Source organism: Schistocerca gregaria, chromosome 1 (genome assembly GCF_023897955.1).
Source record: "Schistocerca gregaria isolate iqSchGreg1 chromosome 1, iqSchGreg1.2, whole genome shotgun sequence".
In the NCBI taxonomy this organism is placed as follows: domain Eukaryota; kingdom Metazoa; phylum Arthropoda; class Insecta; order Orthoptera; family Acrididae; genus Schistocerca; species Schistocerca gregaria.
Window position 1 is genome coordinate 673,010,113 of NC_064920.1, and position 24,180 is coordinate 673,034,292.

The 24,180-nt window shown below is 40.6% G+C and overlaps 1 protein-coding gene across 4 annotated transcripts in view; it reads left to right on the plus strand.

Annotated features, from left to right (window-relative positions):
* The window catches only part of LOC126362599 (uncharacterized), a 426,970-nt gene that overhangs the window by 352,247 nt on the left and 50,543 nt on the right, over positions 1-24,180 (plus strand). For all 4 annotated transcript variants that reach the window (XM_050007895.1, XM_050007894.1, XM_050007893.1 and 1 more), the window contains one exon: positions 15,730-16,105. In XM_050007895.1, the coding sequence (XP_049863852.1) occupies positions 15,730-16,105 (376 nt within the window). The remainder of the gene's footprint in view (positions 1-15,729; positions 16,106-24,180) is intronic.

The following is a 24,180-nucleotide window of genomic DNA, read 5'->3' on the forward strand; positions in this document are numbered from 1 at the left end:
AAATCACTCGTACAACTGGGTCTAGATTATTGCCCAAGTTTGTGGAATCTATAGCAGATAAGACTGAAAGGGGACATTGAATGTATACAGAGAATGGTAGCAGGAATGTTGTCAGGTTTGTTTGATCTGTGGGAGGGTGTCACAGAGATACTGAAGGAACTGAACTAGGAACTCTTGAAGACAGATGTCCCAAGAAAAGCTGTTAACAAAGTTTCAAGAACCAGTTTTAAATGACGACTCCAGGAATATATTACAATCCTCTGTGTATCGCTCACATAGGGATTATGGAGATAAGATTAGAATAATTTACAGCACACACAGAGGTATTCAGTCAGTCATTATTACCACACTCCATACGTGGGTGGCGTGGGAAGAAGCCCTAGTAACTGGTACAGTGGGATGTACTCTCTGCCAAGCACATCAGGGTGGTTTGCAGATTATAGATGTAGATTTAGAAGTGGGTGAGTTAAACATTTGAATTGAAACAGTTGTAGAATGGAAGCAGTATGTTTATGGACATGGGTTTGTATTCAAAATAGGTCTATTACATACTCACTCCCCTCTTCAAGTCCTAGACATTTGTAACGGGGATTTCTGAACTCCTGTATAATATCAGTCAGTTGGAATCAGCCAACTCCTACAAATACCTGGTAGGAATACTTTGTGGGGATATGAAACAGAACGATCACATAGGCTCACTTTCTGGTTAAAGCAGGTGGCAGGTATTGCTAGAAGATTTGGGAAGTGCAATCAGTGTACAAAGGAAATTGCATACAAATCACCTGCGTAACCATAGCACAAGTTTGTGGTACCCCATACCAAATAGGACTAGCTGGAGTTTTTGTACCTAAACAGCGTTGATATAATATCAAAGACAGAATACCAGTTCCTTATGAACATTGTCGTCAGATGGCCAGTCTTGGAGCTGAGGAGCACCTTGTTTGAAATGGTTGTGGTTATGTGACTCTTTGTATTAGGACATTCAGCATAGCTCTTTTCCAAGCTGGGTGGTGAAAGATAAGCCCGTTGAAATGTAGATCCACAGGCATGGTTTCTCAATTCACAAAATAGCTTAGTCATCAATCAGCTTTCCTTTTTAAAAAGAAAACAATAAATTTTTGATAAAATAATTTATTGGATAGATAAAACATCTACTCGCCAAGTGGCAGCAGAACACACACAGAAGAGTGGGTTGTAATTAGGTGAGCTTTCGGAGTGAGTGGCTCTTTCTACAGGCAGAAAGGTTGAAGGGAAAGGAAGAGGGATGAAGGAAAAGGACTGGAGAGGTCTAGGAGAAGGAGTAGATTTTGGGAAAGTCACACAGGACCGAAGATCAGGCAAGACAACCCGCAGGCGATGAGAAGGAAAGACTGATTGTTAGGGACTGCATCGGATGAGAATTGAAAACCTGTGAGCTTAAAGGTGGACAGGGTAATATGCAAGACAGACATTACTGCTTAAACATCATGCATGAGTTAATAAGAGTGAAAAGTTAAGTGCATTGAAATTAACAGAGATGGGAGGGGGCAGTGAAAAAAAGACGAGTAAGACAATAAAATATGTAGGAAATTAAAACGGAGTGAAGAACAGACTAGTTACTGTGTGGAAATGCTGAGACGAATGAAACAAACGTAAATCAAGGTCAGGTGGAAGGAGAAAGCCAAGGACATTGCAGTGCTAGTTCCCAATGGTAGAGTTTTGAGAAACTGGTGTCTGGGGAAGAATCCAGATGGCATATGCGGTGAAACTGGCACCAAGGTCATGACTGTCATGTTGTACAGCATGCTCTGCAGCAGGATATTGTGTGTTGCCAGTATACACCCTCTGCCTATACCCATTCATCTGACTGATAACTGGGTGGTAGTCATAGCGATGTAAAAGGCCGAACAGTATTTACATAACAGCTGGTATATGACGTGTGTCATTGCACAGGTGGCTCTCCCTTCAATAGTATATGTTTTGCCAGTTACGGGGCTGCTACAGGTGGTGATATGAGGGTTCATAGGACAAGTCTTGCAGTCCAGAAGGAGCATAGGGTCTGACAAGAATATTGCGGAGATTGGGAGCCCGGTGACAAAAGCTATTCTAGATGTGGTGGGCATGATTTCAAACAGAATGGATGTCATTTCAGGGCATGATTTAGGGAATCGTGGCCTTGTTGAAGTAGCTGTCTGATACATTCCGGACCAGGTGTGGTGTACTCAGAAGTTGTTTTCTGAAGGGATCAGCAGTACCATGTTTGGATGTGATTGGCCTGGGAAACTGTGCTTTTTAACTAGGCTGGTGGGGTAATTACGTTCAATGAAGGCTGAGGTGAGAATGTTGGTGTATTGCTGTAAATAGTCTGCATCCAACACAAACATTTTGGTTGAGATGCAGACTCTTTACAGCAATACACCACCATTCTGATCTCAGCCTTCACTACATGTAATTATGCCACCAGCCTACTTCAAAAGCAACAGTTTCCAGGCCATCACGTCCAATCCTGGTACTGCTGCTCCCTCCAGTGAACAGCTTCAGAGCACATCACTGGTGACTCAGTATTATCGTGGCCTCAAATGTATTAATTAGCTATTTTAAGAGATCCATGACTTCCTAAAATCATTCCCTGAAATGGCATCCATTCTGTCTGAAATCTTGCGTTCCACACCTAGAATAGCTTTTTGTCACCTTCCCAATCTCTGCAATATTCTTGTCACATCCTCTGCACCCATATCCCTGTCCTATGGCTCCTACATCGTTGACCATCCCCATAGCAAAACTTGTCCTATGCTTCCTCCTACCACCATCTATAGCTGCCCTGTAACTGGCAAAACATATATTATCAGAGGGAGAGCCACCTGTGAAATGACAAGTCATATACCAGCTGTTATGTAAATACTGTTCAGCCCTTTACATCAACATGACTACCACCAAATTATCAATTAGGATGAATGAGCATGGGTGGAGGGTGTATATTGGCAACATGCAACATCCTGTTGCAGGGCATGCTCTACAACTTGACGATCATGACCTCGGTGCCTGTTTCACTACATGCGCCCACCGCTACATGTTCTTGGTGCTCGCCACCCACCTGGCTTTAATTTATGTTAATTTCTTCCACCTCAGCATTTTTTCACATTAACACTCTTTTCTTCACTCCATTTTAACTTTTCTGAATCTTTCATTGTCTTACTTGTCTATTCCCCCCCCCCCCCCCCCCCCCTTCCTCCCTTTCCACCTCTGTTACGTACAGTGCAGTTAGCTTTTCACTCTCATTAACTCGTGCATGATGTTTAAGCAGTAATGCCTGTCGTGAATATTACCCTGTCCACCTTTAAGCTCACAGGTTTTCAAATCTCATCCGATGCAGTCTCCAACAATCAGTCTTTCCTTCTCATCCTTTGTAGTAAGTCTCCCTTGACCTGCAGTTCTGGGTGACTTTACTGAAGTCTATTCCTTTTCCTAGACCTCTCCAGTCCTTTTCCTTCATCCATCTTCCATTCTCTTCAACCCTTCTCCCTGAAGAAGAAGCCACTAACTCCGAAAGCTTGCTCAATTACAACCCTCTTTTTATATGTTTGCTATGATGCTGCTTTTGTGAGATCTTTTATCTATCCAACTTTCCTGTTTACCAATATGTCAAAGAAAGGCAACCTCCTGTTCTATATCTCAACTATAAATCTTATATTAGGATGTATATTGTTTATATGATCAGTGAACTACTGCAGTGCCTCAGTGCCATGTGGCGAAATTAAAAATATTAAATCATCGCCATTATCAGCAATAGCTAATTTTTTTCATTGTGTGGTTTGAAGAACCTGCCTGCTCCCAATCCTTCCTGCTGGTTCAGATATGCTGATAATCCTTTTTTTAGTTTTCTGTATGGTAGTGATGTACTGCAGCAGCTCATTGACAATGTGAATGCTGTGCAACCTAATATAGGATGGAGAACGATAAGTTGCCTTTCTTAGATGCGTTGGTTGAATAGAAAGCTGATGGATGACTATGCTATTCTGTGTATCATGATGAACACCACAATACACAGAACCAGGACTATTTCACATGAGGAGCATCTCTGCCACGAGATCAGCCATCTGACAATAGTGTTCAGTATGAACAGTTTTTCTGTCCGTGTTAGGTCAACACTGTTCAGCAAACCTAGACGCAATGCCTTTCAACCAATCTAGAGGGACAACACATAGTGCGGCTTCCATTTTGTGGTGCGACAATTGGTACAACAGGTAAGGTAAACAGGCAAGGTATCAGACCATTCTTACTTGCGAGTGTGGCTGCAGTTAAGTGGGCTGTCTATTCAGACTGTCACCGATCGTCGTGTTGGTCATGAGCATCACGTTACATGGGAATTTCAAAGAAACAGGTGTGGGTGAACAGTCTGTTAGATGCACATAGAACTGTGTTTGAACAAATGAGAATTCTTGCTCACGCATTGAACTGCTGGGGCTGTGTAATCAGGGTAGCAGTTGAATTTAGAATATGTGAGAACAACTTTAAGAGAGACACGGGCTGTGCACGTGATAGAGAAAGACCACAGAGGCAGTCTTCTCATAGTTCACCTCCTGGTGTAAGTGGTTTCCCTGTGAGTGACACCTGACAGCCTGAGCAGATGTAACCTAAGGTTGCAGAGGGCACCGTCTCAGTATTTGCCTTCTATCCAGCCAATCAGATGCTGTCTTCTGGGCATAAAAGTGGGAGTCTCACCAGTTTCACAACAGTCGGACTCACCCCCCAACATTGATGATGGAGGCAGTCATCAGATACCATATGTAGTGTGATATCATCGGAGTGAATAATGCAAGCTGCTTCTGACTGTAACTCTTAAAATTTTCAGTTATTGTACCATTTTTCTGCCTCCTAAGTTTCTTGTTATGAGGACAATCCCAAAACGAAGGCTTCCTACATTTTTAGATATGCAAACAACCATTCAGTATTACATTATTTTAAGGGTGGAAGAGTTCTTTACTTTTCTATATTACTGTCATTTTGGTCAACACTTTTTTATAGACTGCCATGTCCTTCAGAAAGTGTTGAACCTTACCTTTCACTTTGTCATTAGAGGAGAATTGCCATTCAGATAAATGTTCCATCATCTTATAGAACAGGTAGTAGTTGCTTTGTACCAAGTCTGGACTGTATGGTGGGCAGATGATGACATTTCAGCCAAAGTTATGCAGTAGGTCAATGGTGTGACGGACGATGTGTGGATCGGCATTGTCATGGAGAATGCTTATGCCCTTGGTCAGCATTTCTCTGAATTGCACTTCTGAGTATTTGAAGTGTTTCACAGTACCCATCAACATTTATTATTGTCCCTGCAGGCAGAAAGTCAACCAGCAGTACCCCTTTCAGCCCCAAAACACAATTTCCATGGCTTCACTGGCAGAATGTGTTTGAATTTTCATGGCTTGGACAAAGAGGGATGCTGTCACTCAAGTGACAGTTGTTTTCTCTCAGGTGTGAAGTGGAATGTCCATGTTTCATCAGGTGTGACAATAGAGTCCAAGAAGTTGTGCTTTTCGTATGCATAGTGGCAAATAAATTTGTGGGCAGAATAAACTCATTGCCACTTGTGGTCTTCTGTCAGCATATGTGATTCCCGTATTCTACACACCTTCCAATATTGCAACTTTCCATTAAAATCCTGTGGGTGGTGCTTCAGGGAACCTCAGTAACCAAAATGCAGACGGCATCAAGAGCGATCCTCTGATCTTTTTGCAAGGTGTCCTCAACCATTGTGACTGTCTCATCAGAAATTGGTCTACTGCTCCATTCTGCATCATGAACTTCAGTATGACTGACTGTAAACTCGTTACACCATGTAAAAACGTTTTTGACATCCATGCATGTGTGCCAATAAACTTCAGTCAATTGGTGCTGAATTTCAACCGGTTTAAAACCTTTTGCATTAAAAAAAAAACCTCTGTAACTGCTTGAACTTTGCACTTGGTGGTGTTTTCAATGGGAGCTCCATTTTGAATGGGTGCCAAGCCAAGACTGAGCATCTGAGTGCAGCACGCTAATGGTTATTTGGGAGCTGAGATAGTGATACTAGCAACAGTGTGACCAACAACCATATTAACTTCTCTTTGTCTGCAAAAAATAAGAGACCACTTTTTTTGTATATTTGCAAGACATCTTTTTCTTAGGACAAAGAATTTTCTAAAACAGTTTCATATGAGGGATGTCTGAAATGTAAGATTGCAAAGCCCGTAATTCTGCTCTGGAATTGAGTTTTTCGCAGTGGCGTACCAATGTTTTGTATGGTAACACACTCTGAAATGAATGAATGAATGGTAAAAGTCATCAGCAGCATCCCAACACACATTGTGGTGATGGTTAAAGGTGAGCACTTTCATTCTGTTTCCTGCAAAGTGCACGCAGTGATAAATTATCTAAATGCCAGAGGCATGAGCACCGCTTGATTTTCAATGAAATAGTGTCAGTGTATGGGGAGGAGGTTGCGTCATGACATTTGACAAAATGAGTACGGAATTTCACTTTTGGAATAAAGGAAATTCACGCTTGTCTGTAGTGACCAATAAAGCAGTGCAAAGACTTAAGAGCATATTAGTTCTGATCACCATGTGACCATTGGTGACCTGCACCAAGTGTGTCCTGAAGTTTCTCGAACTGTCGTTCATGAAATAGTGAGTGATTGACTGGGATATTGCAAGTTGTATGCACAAAATCAACAAAGTCAACTCCAAATGAGTGTTTTTGATCATTTTGTGAGGGATCGATAGACTTTTCTCGACTCTGTAATGACGAGGGATGAAACACGGGTTTACTATCATACCACAGAGAACAAGTGATAATCAGTGCAATGGCACTACACTCATTCCCCTTTAAAAAGGATCAGTAATTCACTCAAAAGTTACGGCAACCATTTTCTGAGACAAAGGGTTTCTGCTTGTCAAATGTGTGCCTAGAATCAAAACAGTCAGCTCAGCACACTACTGTGAGACCCTCAAGAAACTCTCCAGATCTGTACAGAACAAAAAACGTGGAATGCCGAGGGAGGGAGTAGTCCTTAATGACAATGCTAGGCCGCTCTCTGTTCAAGCATCTCAAGAGATGTTGACCTTATTTCCTTGGAATCTTTTAAACCACCCCTCTGTCAGTTCCGATCTTGCTGCCAGTGACTGTGGATTGAAAACACTTTTTCAATGATGGTGAGGTGAAAAAGTGGAGAAGTGGTTTAAGGAATTGGCAGGAGACATTGACAATGCAAGTATTTCAAAACTCTTCGAATGGTTGATATAGTTTCTTGAAATAAATTTTGTTTATGTTTTGTGCCACTGTTCCCATAGGTTTCATTGAAATGTAAGCATTTTTGTTTGTGTAAGAAAGTCTTGTAAGCATACTTTCTGGATATCCCTTGTGGTATTGGTTTGACACTGGTGAGTCTGTTGCTACTGAATGCTGATAGGTGTATAACATAGCTGACAGGCTTCACTTTCCAGTAATAGATTACAGTACCTTTGTTTAGTAAAATTTATCCCGATTTTCGTCCATTTATACCATAAAACTTAGGAATGACTGGTTAACTTCTTACAATTTTTCACAGAGTACTTGATTTAAAATATGGACTAAATCATAAATTTCTTAAGATATATAAGTTTTGCCTTAATTTAATTATCTCGGGGGCTTTACTCATCAGTGACTTCATTTATACTATTATGTGTCAAGATGCTCAGAGTGTTACTGACTCTTAACAGCTCGGGATGATGTTGAATGGGCAAGTGGGTGGCAGGTATCAAGAGGTAGTTCTATGGCCATCATGGAATCATAAACTCAATGGAAATGACAACATGATAATTCAGCAGAATTCATACTGCTGATGCAGATGTTGCCACCAGGGGCATATGATGACCCTGGGTGGTGGTGCTTTCCCAGTGAAGCACGGTGGCAATAAGGATGCCAGGTCAGGATGGTGGTCACAGTGACAGTCTGATGTCAGTGCCTTCAGCAGACACGTAGCTGGATCAAGCCTGCATATGTCAGCTGCACAGTGACAGCAATCTCTGTTAGGTGTTAGTACAGAGGTCACTCAGTAGCTCAAAGGGGGTTAGGTACCTATCCTGGTCTGCGAATCAAGGACAACATTGTGGCATCCAGGATTTGATTGATGTCAGATTGCAACTGACCCTAGTTGCAAGGTGTCAGTTCAGGCCCTCTAGTCATCAGTTCTAGGTGCGGCCCATTGACCATCATGGGCAGTGGCTAGTTGAAGATGAGACTGGATGACCCACATTGGGTTAATGCCAGGCCAAAATGGAAGCATTCTCAGTGGAAGCAGTGGCCAACGACAGATACTCTATGGCCAGAGCAGCCTAAATTTACATGGACTCATCTCTGCATTATTGTGAAAAGGCGCTTCTTCCCACTCAGTGTGTGGTAACCATGGTGCCAGAGCAGAGCTTTCACCATGCCAGTTCAACACTTTCCTTGCTCTGACAGCCTGCCGGCTCGCCTGGCCACAGGTTGTGGAACTGGTTTGGTAAGGTGGTAGTATAGCATTCCTACCCCTTATGCAACATTTAGTCCACAACTCGCAGGTGGCTGCCAAATCTGTAAATGACTTAAATGTTACATGGTGTGTTTATAATTTTCTTTTTATGTTTATGTACACCTTTGACTCCTACTGCCCTTATAACTAATCCAATCCGGTTCACAATATCTAATCCCTGATATGCTTAGTGACTAACAGTGACCTACTCGGTTGGTACTTGTTCAGCAGGAGTTCAGGAGGATGGACAGTTTTCTGTCATAAATAGATGTAGGCTGCACATACCAGAGTAGGAATCAAGATGGTGCTTGAAGTTGACATCTATCACCATGATTTTGCGCTGGTATCTGCTGCAATACTGCTGTAGAAACATTTCCTCCTCATTAATACACCCCTCCTGCACTGCTATAAATTTGTCAGGGAACCAAGTAGGTCAGAAGTGTTGGGAGTGAGAGGATATTGTTCAGAAAAGTCTTGTTTTTGGCAAGTAGTGTCTTCAAAGATTTGTCAAGCAAGTACAGTTGTGGATACCTCAGTTATAGAATTGTAGCCTTTGTTATGATTGATGGTAGCTGAAAACTTGCCCCCAAAATATTACACATTGTCCATTTATTAAAATATGCTATCTTGTAGGTTCAGTAGTTGTTCCCCTAGGTTGGCAGTTGGTGATAACCAACACTGGGTCATATGCTGAATGTACCCAATGTGGACCTGCCTTCTGACAATAGGGTTGTAGTACAACAATGTTCTGCAGGCGTCCTTCTGTTCCCGTTCCTCCTAAAAATATTTTCATTTCACACGCCCCTCTGGCAGTCTGGACCACCCAGGATGGACACTTTGGTTTTTCCCCTCTTGGCATAAACAGTAGTATTTCATTGATCCCCAAGGCCCCTTATTTCAGAGGTATAGATGAATTGTATAGCACTAGTATCGGGGATTGCTACTTACTGCTGGAAGGCGTCTTATCAGCACATGGAAGTGGGTGAGGTTGGTGCTGTCCTGTACTGCCACAACCTAGTAAGACAGCAATAGAATTTTCTCCTCCAGTTGCAGTGCATCCCATGCCTTACACAAACTGACCAGAGATTGTATTAGTAGGAATTAACTGACCATATGCTGCCATGGTATAAGGCTTCCTGTAATTATGCTACCTCAATATGGACATTCTGTATGCTAATGGCAACCATGTGCAATATTTTTGCCACAGCCAATTGGATACCGTAATAGGTCTAACCGACCATATATTAAACTGAGATCTTGGTTCACAGAAGTGCTGGCCATTTTGATGCAGTGCTTCAGCTTTGCTCATAACCCCCCTCCCAGCATTATGGTATTATTCAATAATCTGTGTCTGAGATTCGCTAACTGAGTCGTCTGCCATTCTGTCATGGTTCTGGCACCTTTGTCTCTCAGCATCTTTACTAGCATGTCATTTGAGCCCCTGTATGTAAGTGTCTATTATTCAAAATATTGTTTTCAGTAGTCTGCCTCCTCTCCCCTCCTGCCACCCTCCCCCCGTCACCTTCATGTGCAAGACAACACATGGCTAGCCGCAGCTAGTCATGGAGGTGCTCATATGAGATACACAGCATTCAGTTTTTCCTTTTGTCTGTCATAAAAGGCCCCCTTATTCCTGGCTTCCAGGTTTAATTCTGAGCAAGTTTCATCCAGCCTTCACACCTCGCTACTTAACCCCATGCATTATAAATTAATCTCAACATCCACTGGTAGTTGCTTAAGACAGTGTCCTCTTGACTAATGAAAAGTGCCCTCCTTTAATTGGTCACTTTTGCAAGTGCAACCCCCTTGCAACTGCAAAAGTGTTGATGGACCCTGCAGTCATCCTTGCTGTTGATGTCGCCCGGAGTAAGGAAGCTGTAATCACTCTCCATTACCTGGCTTAAGTCTGTCATCCACAAAATACCTATAACAACATTCTCTGTATGCTGTACACACCCAATGAAATGAATAACTTCAATCTTCATTACCTGATGTTTCTTAGCAAAAACTATATCAACATGGCAAATCAGTTCAGGTAAATTACACACAGAATAACCCCCAAAACAATTGGTAACTTATCATGTCATATCCTGCAAACCAGTATCCCAAAAAAAAGACAACAACTACTCCTACATTGTTTGTACAAAATCCATATATCTTCATTACTGTGATACATCACACAACAAATACAACTAAAATATACAAATATCTTAATACACAGCTTTTTCAGGGCATTAATGCATGTGGTAACATGTGTAGCTTGAGAGGTTGTGGCCTGTTTTTCCTTCATACTATCCCCTCCCCCCTTATTTGGGAGTGGTGCCAGTACTGGTGGTATAAATCTGGTGCACCCTGAAAAAGACTTACACATCTCACATGTATGACTGTTGATTGTGTCAGAAGCTGTAGTTTAATCTTTACTGGTGAGGTTATCTTGATTACCTGGTAAGGACCGTGATCCCATGTGATGATTTTCTTTTCCGTCTTTGGGATGTGTGGGCTTGTCAGCATTATCTGCAGATCTACACAATTCTTTGGTAGCTTAGCATTGCATTGCCCTCCCATTCTAGACATTCAAGGGTTCTGCTGTCAGTTCTCCATATCTGCTTCCATGCTTCCAATGTTTTCATGAAATTTTCCAATGGCTTGCCATTTTTTTCCCACCTTGGGGTTGAATGTTTTCAATGGCGACAGTGTTTTGCCATTGTACACTACTTCCTAAAATGCCTGTGCTTTCATGGATTTTTTAAATTGAAAGCTATGACATTGTATGACAGTTAAGTATCCCAGTCACTGTGATGATGTACATGCTCCATTCTACTATTCTAAGGGGCTTCTCCCCAGCTTATGAACATGGAACAAGTGGCACAACTGCTTCATCAATTCTGATATAAAATTGGTGCACTGATCCATGATAACTTTTCCAAAACACTGTTTTTAGTAGCCAGTTATTCACAGGGGCCTATACCAGTGTGTTGGCTAGCTGATTCAGGATAGCGATCAGTTGCACATAAAGCAAGAAATGATGTGTTTTGTTTCAGACATAGTGCTTCCTCATTGGTGTCTGGCTAAAAGTCCTAAAATGTCCATTCCAATTGTTTCAAAAGGTTTACTAGCTTCCGTTATCCTTTGCTGTGGAATATTTTGATGGCTCAAATGTGCCCACTGTGTGTGTGCACTCCAGTCAGCTTTTAACATACTGCTCTACCTCTTGTTTCCACTTACCCAACCATTAATATTCAGCTACTCACTGTTATGTGCTTCTGTGCCATCCCCAGGACTGGGTAATACATGATTATGAGAGTGTTTTAAGACTTTCTCCCACAACATGCCATTCACCACATCGTGCAGTCCAGGCTTTGTCGTATTACGCAACATATCATGTACAATGAACCAGGGGTGCATTGCACATTGTTTACATTCCTTGTCAGCAGCTTATGCTTTCTGCCACTCCGCAGTGGTATGACCTACTGTTCTATAATACACCATTCTTCCTACTGAGGACATCTGCATTACTGTGATTTCTATTGGGTTTATGGGATGTTTCAAAATTGCTCATTTAGCTTCAGCATTAAGTGCTAACTACTTCATCATAGCCCGATCTGTTATTACTTTGAACTTTCTCCCATACAAACAGCAACAGAAATTTGTCAAGCTATTTATAAGGCTCAGCATTTCCTTCTCTGTGGTAGAATAATTCCTACCTGCTTTGGTTAACTGCAGCAGGTAGGCAATCCAGTGTTTTTTCCCTGCTCTCTCTTGACTTAAAACAAAGGCTGATGCAGGATTACTAGCATCACAATAACATAATTCCTTTTTTGTAATTCAAAAAGACCAATATTGGACTAGTTGTTAACAATTCCTTCTGGTTTTCAAATGGTTTCACATTCTAGTGTCCAGTGTACCTTGCAGTACTTTATCTGGCGAGTCTTCTGGTGCTACCTCCAGCTGACAATAACCATTTTGTAACTCCGTTGTGGAAAAGTAAGTACATTGCCCTAAATTTTCCAGGGTTTCTATTATATTTTGAATTGAATACATCTCTGTAATTGTATGACCGTTGAAGTATCTACAGTGACAACAAAGTAGATAGTTCTTTACTCTGCCCAATCTCTTTTTCAGTGCTTTTACCACTAGTACACTCACAGGCTAGTACTTTTCTCAATAAGGCCATCACTGGTTATTTATAGTTGCAACAAAATAGATTCTTCTTCGTTCTGTCCAAGCTCTTTTTCAGCACTGTCTCTACTGGTGCACTCAACGAGCTAATACTTTTCTCAATAGTGGGAAGATATCGCTTAGTATTCCACAGGAAAAGAATTGGGATTTCATCACATTGTTGCTGGTTAATGAACACCTTAGTTACTGGCCATAAGTGATGGAGCACTTTATATGGTTTATGATACACAGTTGACTTATTCCCAGTTGGGATTCTGTATTGCACCTCCAGGTTCATTGGTTAAGATCCACGAGGATTAAACAGGTCCTCAGTTTTTTCTGTTCTTTTTTAAACACTTTATCTTCCCATGTGGTAGAGCCTCTCTGGGGGCTTGTTAATGGGAATTCATTCATGTAGATCATCTTCATCTTGAACATCTAAATTGCCAACCAACAATCCCTTGGATAATCTCTGGTCCCATAATTAAAACAGATGGACAAACACAGTACTTTAAGCAAATGATCATTTTCCATTAATAGCTCAACCAAACACAACATGTTTACAAACAGCTCTGCTCCTTTGCTCATCTGTAGCAGTTTCCCTATGCCTTGTGATACTTAAGCACATGAATTATCCTTAGTACTCTCGCATGCAGCTAAATTGGTTTGTCTTTCATGAGACGAGAGCCTTACAGCAGAGTATCTTTGACAAATGTTTTCCCCAGATGAAGGCCAATTTTTGGAATGGTGCTTATAAAGAAAATCTAACCCCAAGATTGCACAATAACCATCGCCCATAATAAACAAAACTTCCCTGTGTTCTGGGAACTGTTTTGCTCCCTCTTTCAAAGTTAATGTCACCAAACCGAATAATTATTACTCCCAACTCCACATAACTTATACTGTGGAGGGCTTACTGCCTCTTTTTGATAAGGTCCAATCCTGTGCTTGTGTGTCCAATAGATGCTTGGATTCCCTTCTATCTGCTATGCCAGTCAAGCAAAAATCCACTTCTGCATTCATTTCCATTGTATCAAAAGTTACTGGGAGCACCACTTGGTGATGCAGGGAGCTCTGTTTGCTGTTTAACAGGTGGCTATTTCCATTACAACCCTACTTACTGTGACCATTACTTTCACTAGCCCCACTTTCAAAGTCCAATTCTTCCACATTTCCTACATTGTGGCTGGTGATATTCACACTGTATGTGGCCCAAATGTCCACAATGGGAACACTTGATGCCAGTGGAAAACTAAATCTCTTGTAATGGACTCAAATTACCACATCTGTTTCTTGCAAAGTCATTGCTATGCCTATGGCTCCAGCTGTCCTTCAAAATTCTGCATGCACCCCTCTCAACACATTGGGTGGTAATCCTCATTAAAAAATGCTTCTCAGTGCCCTCTACTTAACTCCTAGCAGGACGAGGGACCCTATTTGTGTTGTCATTGTCTGGTAACTCACACGGATTAACACTAAAGTTTTTTATACTGTCTGTGAAATTTAACATGGATTTATACTGATTCTGTGACCTCTTTTAATTGCTTGAGATAATTCCTACAGCTAATCTGTTTTCTATATCATTGTACCAAACTTTCCCCCAGCACATAAAGTGTAGACATTTCTATGTCCTCATAGTACATTACATAATTTTTTCTGTCTCCTGTTCAACATAGTCCAGCCATTTGCAACAGCTGTTCATTTACCCAACATCCCAGCTTTCTGGTTGTCAGTAGGTTATCCGCTAATGCTACTATATCTTCACCTGCTTTGTCTGAGAAAGGGTCAACTGGGCTAGTAATAGTAGCAGCTTATGGGATGAGGACTGATAAATTAGACAAGGCTCTGTCGTTTTAAAGCATTTGGTTGCCTGTGCAGATAAGTAATATTGGCTCTCATTTCAGTTACCTGATCCAATAAAGACTAGATCATTTCCTCATCACTTTTGATTCACTTTTTGCAAAGCATTTGTCTAATACAGTAGGACAAATGGAATAGGATAAACACAATAGGATGACATGGAGAAAATATTAACTATGCTATAACATCTTTTATACTATTTCGCATTTGTATCTGATGTCTGAGAGGGTGCATACCAGCGTCTCTCTTGCATTATCCTTGAATTCACTCAAGTTTATGCCCTCTTTAATGTTCACAAATTTCACCTTCAAATAAGTCTGCCAATCTAATGAGCCTGTGACATCATGCAATACATGAAGGAAACACAGCTGGAAAAGACAGTGTATTTTGACTCATCATATTGCACAGATGATGTATGCGGGCCCGTGGTCTCTTTTGATACCAGTTCTTATGGGTCAGGATGACCCAAGCAGTAGTGACCCCATATCTGATCAGGGTGACATTGTAGGCTGGGCAGCGGATATGAAGAGCCAGTTCATTGGCTGTCATGGAATTAAGAAGCCATTGGAAATTACAACATGTTTATTCAGCTGAATTCCTACAGTTGGTGTAGACATTGCCCTGTGGCATGTGATGACCCTGGGTGATTGTGATTCCCAGCAAAGCACATAGCAGCAACAGTGAAGTCAGTCGAGGAAGATGACCACAGCACTGGTGTGTTGTCAGTGTCTCTACAGGTGTGTAGGTACCTTAAGTCTGCAGTTGTCAGGTAAGTAATGGCAGCAGACTGTTTGCCAAAGTGGCCTTGCTGCTAGGTGTGAACACTGGTCAGCCAGCAGCTCGCAGGGGGTTGGATGCAATTGAAGCCCAGTCTGTGAAGCAAGGATCCCTTGATGGTGCCCAGGAGTTGCTTGATGTCATCCACAGCAGACCCCACCTGAAAAGTACCTGTTCATGTCCCATCAGCATTAGTGCTAGGCATGGCTAGTGGCTAGTTGTGGATGAGATTGTATTAATCACAGTGGGTGTGTGGCTGGTGTGGAGGCGTTCAACCTAGGCAGCAGTCGATGACACAATAATTAAATAAAAATGTGGGATATTTTTAGATTTCAACATGCTTTGAGAATTTATTGCCTTATCTTGTTTAAATAAGCTAATTCTTTCAAATATATAAAACTATGTGCATCTTTTCTTTCTGTCAGGGTCACAGGGTTCACTTCCAGTTGGACTCAAAAGCAGAATCTGAAGAGACAAGCTGTGAAGACATGGCTGTTGCACAGAAGACAGCTCAGGCACCATCTGACTTTGCAGTGAAATCTCCACAGAAGTCATTTAGTGTATCAGAAATGAAATTAATATTTCCTGAAAGACTGGTGCCCATTGAGCCTAGTGAGAGTGTGACCTCTGGTTTGAGAGACTTAAGAATTTCTGCATTTAGCCTTAAAAGATCAAAAAGTATGAGTGCAGCAGATATGGCTCTTAACAGAAGTGGACCAGGATTTGGTGTGGCTAAAGAAGCACCAGATTTAGGAAATTTTCCACTAGAGGTTTTGAGCAATATATCACGTGCAGTTGAAGGTAAGTTGTAATTCTTTTTCCTAACTTCATCTACAAACAAATTGGATCACATATATTTAGCAGTAGTAGATATGTAGGATTAAAATACTTGCAGACAGAATATGTTGTATGTTTGATGACAGTTGTCTTCAGTTTTTAATTTAATAGCTTACTGATACTTGAACAACTATAAACTAGGGAAACAAGCTATACAAAGAATTTTTCATTTGTCTTTGTTTATCTGTTTCCAAAGTTCCATACCCAGTTTCCTTCTTGAGACTAGCTGCTTAACTAACACAAAAGCACTTGTCAGGGTCATGACCACCATTCATCAGTTAGACAAAGATGGGAGTCAACACTTTACTTTCCCCAAAGTGACACATTACATCACGTACCCTCCAACCCTCTCCCTCTCCCTCTCCCTCTCCCTCTCCCTCTCCCGTTTTTATGTATTTTAATTTAATGTGATTATGTGTGTCCCTAAGGATTTTTTTTTTAATTCCATTTTTAGGGGGTGAAATAGGAAAAACACACACACACACACACACACACACACACACACACACACACACACACACACAAATCAAAAAAGTTTTGCATCACACTGGTTTCCAGAACTCCAGAAGATAGCCATTCACTGTGGATATTGTATCACAGACACAGTCGCTTTGACTGTTCAGAGATGTCACAAAACCTGCCCAAAGATGTAAACAACCTTGCATGAGCAGTGCCTATTAGGCAGAGGGGAGTCCAACAGCCAATCAGTTCCAGTCATTCGACCAGGAAGGAGGTACATGGATTGTGTTGCCTGTAGTTCAACCATGCCTAGAGAGAAGTACTTCAGCAAAGACATTGCTTTTATGACCATTTTTAGGGTGAAAAGTTGGGATGGTGTTGCAGTTTGTGAACAACTTACAAATTTGATTAAAGAAAAAAAAATGGACGGTGGGAAATCTCTGCAGGCCTCAGAGTCTATGCAAGCGAAGCAGCGGGTACTAAGCTAGTCATTAATACTAAGAAGAATTGCCACTATTGTATCATCATGGATAATGCTAGTAAAACATAAATTCTTAATGTGTAGTTAACTTTGTATTTGTATTTTCCAATTGTTCAGATCACGTGCGAGAGAGTGATGGTGTATTATTAATGTACCATTTCTCTGAGATTCCTCTTTCATTCATTGTAATGAATGTAGATAGGAATGGCATCATCTGTCATGAGACATACCTTGTACACCTCTTGCTTTTTAATTAATTAATGTTTAAAACATACGTAGACTCTGAAGCATAGTAAATCTAAATTTCATCACTCAGTATGTGTTATGCTAAATGTCTGAATTAGTATATATTCTTTACTTTTAATAGTACTGTTCAATTTTATCTCATTTTGTGTAGGGATGTAAAGGAAAGAATCATTATCGTTTTAAAGAAGACAGTAAAAGACTAAGAAACTTACATTAAATGTAAATAAGAAAATATATAACAGATAACTGCATGCGTAATAGGTGTCCCTCCGCTTAGTCCGTAAGGAATGTAGACTCTCCTGAGGCTTATGGTACATCTCTGTCACCACTGTGTGCCTATGGCATTGAGAAGAATATTCCAGTAAGTAGTTTCTGATATTCCTATCAAACCAAGGACCTCAATTTGCTTAATATAGGCTCAAGATCATTTTCATTCAACTTCAAACATACCATGTGAATTCTTTTTAAATTTTCCAAAATGTTTTTAATTACTATTGGATTTAACTATATGCCTCTGTTCTTTTTGTAAGTAATCATTTTCACAACTGTTGACATTAAATCATTTGTATTAAATTCTTTTTATTTTATTTCAAACATTTACTTCTGTAGAACAAATTGAAGAGCAAATCTCCAAAGTAATGGAATGACTTGCTACATGAAATTTCAATATAAAAGTAATAACAGATGAAATAAAATGCTCATGAACCCAGAAAAAAAGACAACCCTAAGTTTATGTAAATGCAATCAACAATATAACATGGGAATCAGATTAATTTTTCAAAATACTACTCGACGGAATAGGAGGAGGAAATCCTTCAGTTTCAATTTGAAAGCCCGTGGATGACTGCTAAGATTTTTTAATTCTTGTGGTAGCTTATTGAAAATGGATGCAGTAGTATACTGGACACCTTTCTGCACAAGGGTCAAGGAAGTGCGATCCAAATGCAGGCTGCATTTCTTCTTAGTATTAACTGAGTGAAAGCTGCTAATTCTTGAGAATAAGCTGATATTGTTAACAAACAACAGTAAAGAATATATATATTGAGAGGGCAATGTCATAATACCCAGACTAATGAACAGCGGTTGACAAAAGGTTCGTGAACTTACACCTTTACTGTTCGAACTGCCCATTTCTGAGCCAAAAATATCCTTTGAGAATGGAAAGAGGTACCCCAAAATATAATACCACACATACAAGTCAGGATTAGGGGACCTATAAATAATAACAATTAGAAGTTTAGTTTCACTAAATTCAACTGCCCTTGCACAACTATCAAATACCTGTTCAGTGCAGTGCTGTGATATGTCTATGGACTAAAATGGAATACTGCTTTTTTTCTTTTTTTTCTTTTTTTAAGTACATAGCCACCCCCCCCCCCTCCCTCCCCACCTCACAAAGAACTCATTGAAAAACAGCCAGCTAATCTGTATCCTGGTAAAGAGAGCATCTGAATTATCATATTATTTAAGTGCTGCTCTGGTATACCAGTAATATCTGAGTCAACATCTATAAGCAGTTCACTAACATTATCTCTAATACCTCTTATATTTTGATGAAATATGCTAATTCCTACACTACTTGGATACCAGACCACCTCTGAAAGTGATTACTTTATAAGAGGGACTTCTTTAACAAGGGATACCTATCAGCTGACTTCAGTATAAAAAAGGTACAGCTCTATCACCAACTGCTACAGAATTTTTCCATGAGTGATCCCACCACCTACACTACACTGTCACCTATAAGGTTTGCCAGCCTCCCCTTCCCATACCTATTGAGGTACAGGCCATGCATAGTGAAACCCGATCTATTGATAGACAACAGTCGCTGCAAGTTCTGGAAATAAGGGGATTTCAAACATGTCAGGAAAATCAGTGGGAAAAAAAAAAGTTGGATAATTTCGTTTTTGTAGATGGAATGGTTTGTTTACTGCAATGTCATGCATTGTCGTTGGCTGGGCACAGCTGAATATGTGTGTTGCTTCCCTACTTCCTCATTCCTACTCCTTCTCCCCTTTCTACCACTCCCCGCAGCTTGCAGTCAGTGCTGTCACCATTTCTTGCCAACGAGAGGCAGGGAGGTGTAAGGAGAGGATTGTTTGGATCAGATTCTGAGAGATTGTTGACACAGCGGCCAGACAGTGGTCATGCCTGCATGAGCCGTGTCTGGGTGATTGTGTGAGTGTATGTGTGGTCTCGTTTTCTAACAAAGGTTCTGGCCAAAAATTTTGTTCTCACACTGTGAGTGTCTTTTCTATGTGCCTGCCTGCAGCTCAGGGGTCATTTTATGATGAACTGCTAGCTATCCTCTTTAGTATTGATTCTCAGAGTATTTGTGCAAGTTATCTATTGCATGGATTGATCACTGCAGTCTCATTTCATCAACATGGTGTCTGTGACATGGGTGCATTTCCGCGACAGTTCAAAATCACCGGCGGTTTTTGCGAATGTATCTAATGGATAAGGCCTGCCGATCTGAAGCCCATTGTTTCCCACTAACGTGTAGGCCCTGCTAATGGGATCTAGTGTCACCAATCTGTCTGCAGGCTGGGTCTGTCTGTGTGTCACGTAATGCGGCGGATTTTCATGGTTTAACCATGTACCCAAGACTATGGTGCTCCTCGGCAGGCCGGAGCCAAGATTAGATTAAATTAGATTAGATTAGATTAATACTTGTTCCATAGATAAATGAATAAGACACTACGTAATGATGTGGAATGTGTCAGGTTAATGAAAGATGTCTGTACAAGATATTACATTACACAAAATATTGCATGACAGTAGTGCTTAAGTTAGTTTTTTTTTTCCCTCCCTTAATTTATATCTAAAAATTCAGCCACTGAGTAGAAGGAGTTGTCATCTAGAAATTCTTTTAATTTATTTTTAAATGTTGGTTGACTATCTGTCAGGCTTTTGATGCTATTTGGTAGGTGACCAAAGACTTTTGTGGCAGCATAATTTACCCCTTTCTGTGCCAAAGTCAGATTTAACCCTGCATAGTGAAGATCATCCTTTCTCGTGGTGTTATAGCTATGCACACTGCTATTACTTTTGAACTGGGCTGGATTATTAACAACAAATTTCATAAGTGAATATATATACTGTGAGGTTACTGTGAGGATCCCTACATCCTTAAATAGATGTCTGCAGGATGACCGTTGGTGGGCTCCAGCAATTATTCTGATTACACATTTTTGAGCAATGAATACTTTTCTACTCAACGATGAATTACCCCAGAATATGATACCATACGAAAACAGTGAATGAAAGTAGGCATAGTAAGCTAATTTACTGAGAATCTTATCACCAAAATTTGCAATAACCCTAATAGCATACGTAGCCGAACTCAGGCGTTTCAGCAGACCATCAATGTGTTGCTTCCAGTTTAACCTCTCATCAATGGACACACCTACAAATTTTGAAAATTCTACCTTAGCTACAGACTTCTGTTCAAAGTCTATATTTATTACTGGAGTTGTGCCATTTACTGTACGGAACTGTATATACTGTGTTTTATCAAAATTTAAAGAGAGTCCGTTTGCTGAGAACCACTTAATAATTTTGTGAAAAACATCATTTACAATTACATCACTTACTTCTTGGTTTTTGGATGTTATTACTATACTTGTATCATCAGCAAAAAGAACTAACTTTGCATCTTCATCAATATGGAATGGTAAGTCATTAATGTGTATCAAGAACAGTAAAGAACCTAAGACTGAACCCTGTGGGACCCCGTACTTGATAGCCCCCCAGTTTGAGGAATCAGCTGTTGTATTAACATTACATGAACCACTTATTTCAACTTTCTGCATTCTTCCAGTTAAGTATGAATTAAACCATTTGTGCACTGCCCCCCTCAAACCATAATGATTTAGCTTATCTCAAAGAATCCCATGATTTACACAATCAAAGGCTTTTGAGAGATCACAAAAAATACCAATGGGTGATGTCCGGTTATTCAGAGCATTTAATATTTGATCAGTGAAAGTGTATATAGCATTTTCTGTTGAAAAGCCTTTCTGAAAACCAAACTGACATTTTGTTAGTACTTTATTTTTACAAATATGGGAGGCTACTCTTGAATACATTACTTTCTCAAAAATTTTTGACGGAGCTGTCAGAAGAGAGATTGGGCGATAGTTGTTGACATCCGACGTGTCCCCCTTTTTATGCAATGGTTTTACAATGGCATATTTCAGTCTATCGGGGAAAACACCCTGCTCAAACGAGCTACTACATACGTGGCTGAGAATCCTACTTATCTGTGGGGAACAAGCTTTAAGTATCTTGCTGGAAATGCCATCAATTCCGTAAGAGCTTTTACTTTTCAGTGAGTTTATTATTTTACTGATTTCAGAGGGAGAGATTCGTGGAAATATAGTTGTAACTGCACAGGTATGGCCTCTTCTATTAGAAGCCTTGCGTCTTCTAGTGAAGATCTAGATCCTATTTTCTCCACAACATTTAAAAAAGATTATTGAAAATATTTCCAATTTCAGATTGTTTGTTAGTACACTTGTCATTCATGGGTTTTAGGGACTGTGATTGTCTCATCACCAGTACATTGTACAGTGCAGCGTTGTATAGACATTTATTGTACTACATTTTGTCACTTCGAAAGTAGTTTATATATAAGAAAGTATGGGCAATAAGAAGGAAATTGAGACAGTCACTAGCAGTTTGTATGCTATGTACTCATATGTTTTTCAAAAGAAAAATCACACAAGGCCTGTAAAATAATAGGCACAGCACAACAGATAATAACAGACAATAACAAACATAGGAGAACCAATATTTTATTGGCGGTCACCAATAGCGTTGGTTTACACAATTCTTCTGTGCCTTATATGCCTCATTCAAAAGGCCTACCTTCTTCTGAGATTATTTCTGAAAACAGTGAAGGTTTTTAAATCTGTCTTGTGACTCCAAGGAAATGCCCATTTTTGTAACCAAATGTGTTTTATTTCATTGAAATAAAATAGCAACAATGGTCTTAATGAAACACACATACAATTTTGCTTGCCGTCTCCACCTGGAAACAATTCATTACAAAAGATGTCAATGTTAGTACCTAAGATTTTTACTCACACAGGGGAGAAATATAGAAGTCCTTACGTATTTTTGGAGATCTCAGAATTTGTCAGGGAAAATGTTAAAACTTGTCTGGAAATCGGTAAATAGGGAAATGTCAGGGAATTTCAATTGTGGAAACTTGTGGCAACTCTGTGAACTCAACTGGCGGCACTGCAATGTGACCCATGCCGTCTACTATCAGTGCCTTCTCAATCTCCTGGTTTACATGTCTGACGGCAGCATTAAGATAAGATGCTGAACCAGTAGCACGAAGTGGACATTAATACTGCCAGTTTGAGTAGCTATCTTTACCTACATCATACTCCCCACCCCTATCAAGACTATTCCCAGCTCAACCCACAATTACTTCCTGATCCTCTTTTTGTAAAATTCCTGCATAACTCCCCTACGTTAACAGTTGCCTGAGCCAACACTACACCGCTTCCTGCAACTGCTGGCCCACACCTCTGCCATGTGAACTACACAGAACCAGAACCTTCTTCTTTCTGTCAGAATTTGCAACTGACTGAGACTTCCTAACTGCTGAGGAGTGCTTCATGGTTTGTGCAACTACAGCTAAAAGAGGCTCATCTCCACTAAACTCTTGACAGTTGATCAAATCTATTGGTTATACGCAAAGTAGAGCTGTCTGAATATCTCCTCCTCCTGCCTACCATTTTACCAACTGCTAGTTTCCATACCCCAGAGACCTTCACCCTCCTCAACCTATCTAGTTCCTCCTCTGCATCTTGTAACTGCTCCTGAAGGGCAAAGATCTTACACTCCTGCTCCTCTATCAACTTATTTGTGCTACACATTCTGCATTTCCGGAAGAGAGTCTCACTAGAATGCCCACTGGCTTCCCCACTGCATTGCCCCAGTAAAAATACTTTGAACAAATCTCTCACCATAACATACTAATTACAAACCTATGACAAATCCCACACTTCTCACACATGGTAAAATGTGAGCAGTTATTGAAAAAGCTAAACATCTATGTTACCTAAGTTCAATTATTACAGTAAGACTGTTTAAAGAACTAACAGTGGCGATTCTGGTACCGCACGCCGCCGAATTTGAATCCGCGCCAGACGTCATGGACGTCGAAGACCCCCTAGAGGTCTCTGCACCATCGCGCCGTAAGCTGTGGCGGCACGTGCCTCCTGGCCCACTTTTAGTGTGAGGGCGCCACAGTGGAACACGTGGTTCCAGCAGCCAATAGCGGCGCCCCTGATAGAGTACTTAAGCGCCTGCCTCTCGCTCAGCCAGCCAGTCTAATCTCGCGTACGTCTGTGGACGCATCGCGTTGCGTTAGACAGCTTACTTACTTCCTTGTTCTGTGTATGAATGGACATGTTTGTTAGGTTTCCTTGTGACTCAACTGAACCCCTGTGACTCTCATTATCACTGGCTTACAGTGCTCACAAGAATATATTTCAGGTTGTTAAACCACTGATCACCCACAACACGCCACCATAACCAGCTACTAAGAAAAGTCGGTGTAAACTGATGACCTCTCATCAAATCACTTGGGTAGCTTACAAGCATCTAAAAGAACGAGATTCTGTTGACGCTCCACAGCTGTAATAAATATTTTTGAAGTTAATTCACTGATTGCAAATTTCTTGACATCGGCTGTATTAGATAGAGTTCCACTACCCAAAATCTTCAGCTGGACTGGGACTTGAACCCAGATTTCCCACTTATCGTGAGTGATAACCTTAACCACTTCAGTTACTGATGTATGCTTGCTGGACCAACCCAAACTTCCACATGT